Source organism: Trematosphaeria pertusa (genome assembly GCF_010094035.1).
Source record: "Trematosphaeria pertusa strain CBS 122368 unplaced genomic scaffold BU26scaffold_45, whole genome shotgun sequence".
NCBI lineage: Eukaryota > Fungi > Ascomycota > Dothideomycetes > Pleosporales > Trematosphaeriaceae > Trematosphaeria > Trematosphaeria pertusa.
The window spans coordinates 27442-35153 of record NW_022987256.1 but is presented as its reverse complement, the minus strand read 5'-3'; the positions used below and the strand labels follow the sequence as shown (position 1 = coordinate 35153).

General features: G+C 38.5%; 1 protein-coding gene across 1 annotated transcript; it reads right to left on the bottom strand.

Annotated features, from left to right (window-relative positions):
• Positions 1-317: 317 nt before the first annotated feature.
• Positions 318-659, bottom strand: BU26DRAFT_573063 (uncharacterized protein; the record flags this gene model as incomplete). The annotated part of the gene is made up of 1 exon (XM_033834298.1): positions 318-659. One exon carries the CDS (start codon positions 657-659, stop codon positions 318-320), a length of 342 nt encoding a protein of 113 aa, XP_033675183.1.
• Positions 660-7712: the final 7053 nt, after the last annotated feature.

The window sequence follows — 7712 nt, the reverse complement described above, 5'->3', positions numbered from 1 at the left end:
GAGAACAATAGTTGTAATTGAGGCGCCGGCCTTTCACAAGATGGTGGAGCTAAGCTATGGTGAGGCAGTGCTGGCCTCACCGGGCTAGCAGAGCGGCGCAGAATTCATGCGAACATGGCTCAGCGATGGCGGTTATGGCATCGGCGACAAACGCAACAGCAGGATTGGACAGCTTTGCTCTCTAGCAGTTGATTGAGTGGGGCGACCACAAAGGAGGTCGTTGCAGCCCTTGAGGCAGAAATGGGACGATAGGTCTATGGACAGTAGTGGAAAACAGCGTCACCAGGGTTTAATAACTCATTTTCGGGTATATAATATCATTCATTTATACCGCTGTATGTCCTATGCGCCGCGCAAGCTGCATTCTTCTTCCGTAGGCTGGCTGCCATCCATACGCTGAGTTGGTATTCAGTTTCCGTGTGATCGCCGCTGGCAAGCTTGACCTCTGCGCAGGAGAAGAGGGCCGTCGTCTTCGTGAATGCGTCGGCCATATGGCGAGCGTGTTGTGTGTACAGGCTGGACTGCAGAGAATGCTCCCAGATCCAACGGCGGCCGCATCGACCGTCATTTGTGGCCTTCGCCTTGCTGGCTAGAGAGTTGTCACCTAGTCCAACAAGATGTCGTTCTCCTTGCGCCGAGATTTCCCAGCCAAGCTCCATTCTTCCTTGCTGTCGGTCTACTGTGGCGAGCGACGATCCGTATTCCTATGCGCATACTGGAGCGGTCAAAATCGTTTAGGTTATGGTCCTAGTGGAAACGGACTGTTGGGGGGGGGGAAGGGTGTTATGGGCGGACGAGCCGGGGAAGGTGAGGATGGCTAGCCTGCGAGCCAGATGGATCACGTCCATTCACCACGCGTTCTCATCGCGACCTCTCGACTGGCACACTCGCGCGTTCACCCAGATCTTCTTCATCTTCTGCAGCACATACGATAGTGCTTCACGCTCCTCGCCGTCAACGTCCGGGTCCGAGAGTCTGCGCGCCGTTCTCTCGTCCCAGGCAAGACGCTCAATCCTTTGATATAAGTCCTAGTCTTCCTCGATTAGCTCCCGCAGCCACCTAGGTATCCACCCTCTATCTAGCTCGTCTTCCAGCCGCTCTATGACATCCCTCACTCTCCGCGGCGGTGGTGTCCTCGGCTCCGAGCTCGATTCCGTTATCGTCAGAGGGAATGCGGAAGCTAGCGCGGCAGTGCTATCGCGCGACGGGTTGTTCGCTCAGCGAGGGGGCTTCTGGTGCCGGCTTGGCTGCCAGGCAGACTGAAGGTATTCCTCTCATTAAGGATCAGTGCGCTCGCATTCGAAGCCGCCCCGGCTGCTGATACGCTGTAGGTAGGCAGGACTTCGGTGTTGGTATCGCGTCTCAGTCGCTTGGTGCTGGTGGTGTGCGTCGACATTGTATAGGTACACGGTGCGGAAGAGGTCGCATGCTTCCGCTTCAGCGATAGGCGAGAAGTGGAGGTGGAGAGTCGTGGGGACAGGGCGCTGGCGGGGGTGCGAGCCCGCGCAGAAGGGCTTCTCGTCGGTCGGCGGACGCGTCAACGGCGGGTCTGCCAAGCTTAAAGACGGCGTAATATGTTGATGCGCTATTAGAGGAGTCTACAATATAGCATAGCCGTAAGTTGTGCTGCATCGCGAAGGTTGCTAATGGCTGTCGCGCAGACTGATGGGGATTCACAAGACTGTGCGCTCTAGTTGACTCAGCAACAGCGCCACATATCCGCTAGGTCGTATGACGTGTCTGTGGCTAGTGCTGCGCCAAGGTTGGACGCTCAACACCAAGCCAAAACAAGTCCTCGCTCCCACCCCTCAGCCAGGCCTGATTTAGCTCCCGTGGGCCATGTTCCTTTTTTATCCCTAGCCCAGATCTACGCACCTCCGTGGCGACCGCACTGGAGCTCGCTACGCTAACACCGCAAGTTAACACCACGTCCCGGTCCCTGTTCATGCGTACTAACAGGTCCGGCGCCTCGAGCACGAAAGCAGTCGCGAACACTCTCTTCGGCTCGTCTTCTAAAAGCCCCGTCCCCGATCAGCCTCGAAACGAGCCACCGCAGGTTACTCCGTCACTGTCCTGGTCTGCCACCAACCTCGTGCAGACCTACTCTTACGAGAACGCCGTGAGGCCTTTAGGGGGAAAGAGAACGGGCTCAACATAGGACAAAGGAGCAGTTTTAGCGGCTTTTTTCTCAAAATCTTCCTTGCTATTGAGCAAAGCGATCTGAGAATCCTCAACTAGCTAAGATTCCCTAACACTACTAATAAGGATCTACCAGTCGGCGCCAGTTTATGTTAAAGCAGTCGCGCAGCTTATTTTAGACTAAAAGAATCTTAGTACAGCGGATGAGCTTGGTGGCGAGCAGGCAATCGCCAGGTTCTTTGCTCTAAAAAAGGCAAGTCCACTTAATTCTCTCGTAATAACAATACTAACCTTAGTACAGGAATCTAATAGAGAGTCTACAACTTCGACATCTAAGACCGGCCTTTGAAGAGGAAGTAGGGTTCGGGATCGCGGTTAGGCGTACGATGTGGATAGTGTAGTATTATTAAATCTTCGCAGTCTTCTAATAGTAAATCTCTAAGTATAGTATATAAATTGTAGGCGTTTATTAGAATAGAATATAGATTATAACTCTGCGTACTACATTAACTTAAGTAGCTCCTTCGCGAAATACGAGAAGTCTAAGTTTTCTCTTCTCTCTTGTCTTAGCCTAACTCTGTATATCTTAATTCTTTAGGTCTACATATTCTACACTATATTACGCACGTAGCGAAGCCCTAGCCTCTTACTTAACTAAGTAGTTAGGTACCTAAAGATACTCGTAGCGCTATAGGCGCTATAATAGGTATATAGAATAGGCTCTATATCTAGATTAGCGTAATTATTATAGATCTAAGGCTTTTAGTTAATTAGCGTTCTATAAATATATTAGTAATTAAGTCTAGCTTATAGAGATAAGAGAAAAGAGTATATACTCTAGAATATTAGCTACTATCTATAGCTCTACTACCTATAGAATAGCCTAGCTAGTATCTCTAGAGTACTACTTCTAGAAGACCTTAATATCGCGAATATAGAGTAAGTAGGTAAGTAGCTTATTAGAGTAGTTAGAAGAGAGCTTATTAATATCGCTACTTTTAGTAAAGAAGCTCTTAGAAACTACTAGTAGTCTACTACTTATAAGTAAGAACTAGAAGTATAGTTAGCTTATCTATATAATCTACTAAATACTAGTTACTAAAACTTACTAGATAGCTAGAAATAGTTAGGTAGGTAAAGTTCTTTTTCTCTTTCTCTTTCTTATATAAGTCTCTCTTTTCTACCTTAAGAGGTAGTAGGTCTATAGTAGATATAATAATATACTCTATATAGGTCTACTTAGACTTATTAAAAAGCTTAAAGAGTATAAGAATATTATAGTTAAAGTCTACTATATAGAGTAGTTATTTAATTAAAAGAAGTAGATTATATAGCTAGAGTAAGGTAACTAGATAAGATTCTTTTACGTAACGCGGCGTGCTTCTTCTTTATTAAGCAGGTAGGTGCCTAGAGAGAGATAGGTTAAAAGAACAGGTTGTAAGAATATAGGCGACTAGCTAGAGATAGTACGTAGAATATTATTCTTAGTATAAACGTACTTACGCTAGAGAGTAAGCTTTAGGCGCTTATTATCTAACTTAATTTAAGAGTTGTAATGTTATAATTATAGAATTAATAATAAGCTTAGCTAGCTAGAATAGAGAAAATAGTAGGCTAAGCCTAAAGTTATAGAATAAGAAATTACGTATAAGGTTATAGAAATAATTAGAGTTACGTAATAGAAATTAGATAGATTAGTAGAATTTAGGTCTAATCTACAAATTAGACTCTAAGCTAGAGAATCTAAGAGAGCTAGGTTTTAGTATCTAATCTAGCTAAGATAGCGTATATATATAAGTAGAAGAAGCTTACTCTTTATAGCTTCTTATAGTTATTACTTTATTTAATTAAAATTACTACTATAACTTAAGTATCTATAGTATTATTACGTCTACCTCTTTATTACTAAAGATTCTAGTCTAAAGTATACCTCTTATCTTTACCTACGCAAGTAGGTCTTAGTTTTAGTTAAGAGAATAGTGTAATAGTCTAGTTTAGAATTTACCTTAGGTTATATAACCTCGAGTTACGTAATTCTATTACGTAACCTAGCCTAGCGCCTTAGCGCTTAGCACCTCTATATATAGAGCCTCTTAGAGTATTCTTCTACTTCTTACCTTTAGATAGCTAAATTTAACCTAACCTACTCTACTAGCACCTCTTATTCTTATAGCTTGTAGAGATAGTACTGCCTGTAGCTAACTTATCTAGCTAGGTGTTCTAGAGGCGCTTATAGTAGTAGAGACTGCGAACCTAGCCCTTATATTATCTAAAGGTTAATACCTCTTTAGCTAGAAACGGCGGCACAATATCTAGCTAAACTAAGTAGCCTTGTTAAGAAGCGTTTACTAATAGCTAATACTAAGAATTAGAGCTATAAGAGCCTAGTTACTTACTCTAAGAATTTATTAACGTACTAATTAATTACTTATCTCTTTAGTACTATATAAGACTACTAGTAAATCTAGTTAGTAGTAGAAAGATACTAGTACTAAGTTAAAGAGAGCTATTAAGAGCTCTATATATAGAAGAACTTCTATAGAACTTCTACGTACAAAAAACCCCCCTCTTTATAAATTACGAAAAATTAATAATTCTCTACTCTGCTAGTAGAACCGATAACTCGCTACTCTGCTAGTAGCTAAATACCTCTTCTCTTCGCTTCTTTCTTAATTAAAAAGCCGAACAAATCTAAACACTATAAGAGAACTCTTGCGAAGCTAATCTAGAGGTAGAACCTTAGCTCTATAATACCTCTTTACTCTAATAGTTCTTAAATTTAGAGTAGTAAATCTACTAGTAGAATATACTAATTAATATTTCTATTATAAAAACCTTGTTTAGTAATATAACGCGATAACTAACAAGAATTAGAATAATAACTTTAACTAGAAGCTTATAAGGCTCTACTAGAGCTTAGTAATACTAGAGCTATTATTAGCCTTAGGTTTATTTATACTTCTCGCCTCTACTAAAAAGCTTTAAGAGCTCTTTCTAGAAACGCTAGCTAAAATTATTAATAAAATAGTTAGCTAATTATATATATAATAGGTATATAAACAACAAATCTATATATATTACTAGATTACCGCTAACGCTCTTACTAAGAGAGATAACGTATATAAGAGATATTAGATATAGGTTACTACTCTAGCTAAAAAAGACGCTAAAATTTAGTAACTATAAGCGCAATTAACCTACTCTAGAGACTAGCCTGCTACGCTAGTTCTACGCGCGACGCGTTTTCTTATAATACTAATTATACGCGATTTAAGCGCGTTGCTGCTAGAGAATTTAATTCTAGGTTCTCGCCCTTCTATATACTAGCTAGCTACACCTCTAGCGTCGTAAGTACGAGAGAGCTAATTAACGCGCTTTACTAAGTTTCTAGATCTACTATTATTATTAGATAGTAAAAGTATTACCTTTAAGTAGTAGAGAGATAGCTTATATAATAAACTTTAAGTAAACTAGAATTAGTATACTAGAGATACGCTAGAGAATACTAAGAAAACTATTATTATCTATATCTATACGTAAACTAAAGAAGACGCGTACTAGACTCTATTAGTAATACTATAAACAATTAAGAATAGTAGCGTAGTAGTTTCCTATAATTATATTCTTAATTAGCTAGAGAGAAGCTATAGAGACCTATATAGGGGGCTAAACGCTTATTATAATTTCTAAAAGCTTTATTACTAAAGCGCTACTAATTTCGCCTACTTCTAGAATAATTTCTTCTACCTTATATAGAAGCGTTAGCTTCTAGTAGATTAATAAGTAGAGAAATTTTATAAGAAGCTACTAGAAACTATACGCACGTAGTTAGGTATATACTAATATTAATACGTTAATAACTATAATTACTATATAGACCTTGCTTAAGACCTTACTTAAAAGCTTACTCTAGAAAAAGCACGCGTTACTACTAAAAAGGCTAAAAAGTATAACGTAATCGCGTTAATACTATAACGCGCGCCTCTAGCTCTTCTAGGTTTTCTAGCACCTAATAAAGCCTTAGTAATCTAGAAGCTAGTTACCTATTTTTAATACTACTAACCTAGCTACCTAAGCTATAACTACTCTAGAGCCTCTACTACGCAGAAAGCTATTAAGAACGTTAATCTAGAGAAGAAGCCTATAGAGCCTATAGAGCTATAAGTACCTAAGAATAATATGTTAGAATGTAAATCTAATAATTTAGAAAAAGCCTAGCTCTAGAAGAAGTCTTCTCTCTAGAGCTACCTACTAGAGTAATAAACCTATATAAGAAGCTATTTAGTAGTTCTATGTTTACTCTACTCTACTAAATCTCTACAAACAGCCTTATAATTAAGCTTAGAGGCTTAATTAATATAAGAGCGGGCAGCTACGTTCTAGTATATCTAAAGTACCTTTAAACTCTTAGAAAAAACCTCTACGTTAAGCTATTACGTATAGAACTAATCCCTCTTACTAGATATAATAGATAACCTAATAGCTAGGTAGATAAATACTTTAAAGCTAATTTAGTACTAGAAAGCTACTAAATACGTATCTACTTTATGTATTATAATACTAGCTACTATAATATAATAATTAGTCGCAAGTTACTTAAAGAAGTTAACGTTTAGGTTAACTATAAGTAACGCGCACTAATATAGCTAGATACTAATTAATTAATTAATTATAAACGTAACGCGTTTATTTCTATATAATCTTCTTAATCTACTACTAAAGCTTAAGTAGCTTACTAAGCTAATACTAATTACTATAACGCCCTAATATTAGTAGTAGAAAAGCTAAGAGTAATATAATAAGAGAAGAGAGAATTATAACGCTAGAAGCTTTAAGAAAACCTACGTAAGATAAATAGGTAGCTTAAGAATCTTAACTCGCCTGCTAGGTTACCTCGCAAGCTAAAAAAGCTACTAGTTTTGTAGAAAACATGCTTAAAGGCTAGACTTAACGTTAATATAATTAGTACAGCTACCTTTATAATTAACACGCGTTAAAAAGATACTATAATTAGGCACCTTAGTATCTATAAGGTTAATTAGCTTATTACTAATAGAAAGAAAACCTCTACTACTAATCTAGAGAAGAAACTTTGCTAACTAGTTACCTAAAAGCTTCTATCTCTAAGATATGCTAGCGTAACTATAGTCTATTTCTTAAAAAAGAATTCTAATACTCTACTACTATATAGAGAAGGCGTAGATTATAATATTAAGCTTATAGTAGAAAATATCTTAATAAATAGTCTTCTTTATAGCATGTTACTAGAGTACCTATAGTTAGTATAGAATTACCTAGAGAACTACCTTTATTATAGCTTTATTATCTATAGTAATACGTTATACGCGTTACTAGTTCTATTTACTAAAAAGCTAGGTAGAGAATAGAGGTTCTACGTAGACTATTAAAAGCTTAACACTATTATAAAAAAAGACGTCTATTCTATCTCTCTTATCTAGAAAACGCTTATACGCCTATTATGCGCTAAGGTCTTTACTAAGTTAGACGTAAGGTAAGCTTTCTACTAGATCTAGCTTAATAAGTTAGTAGAGAACCTAACGTCTTTCTATACA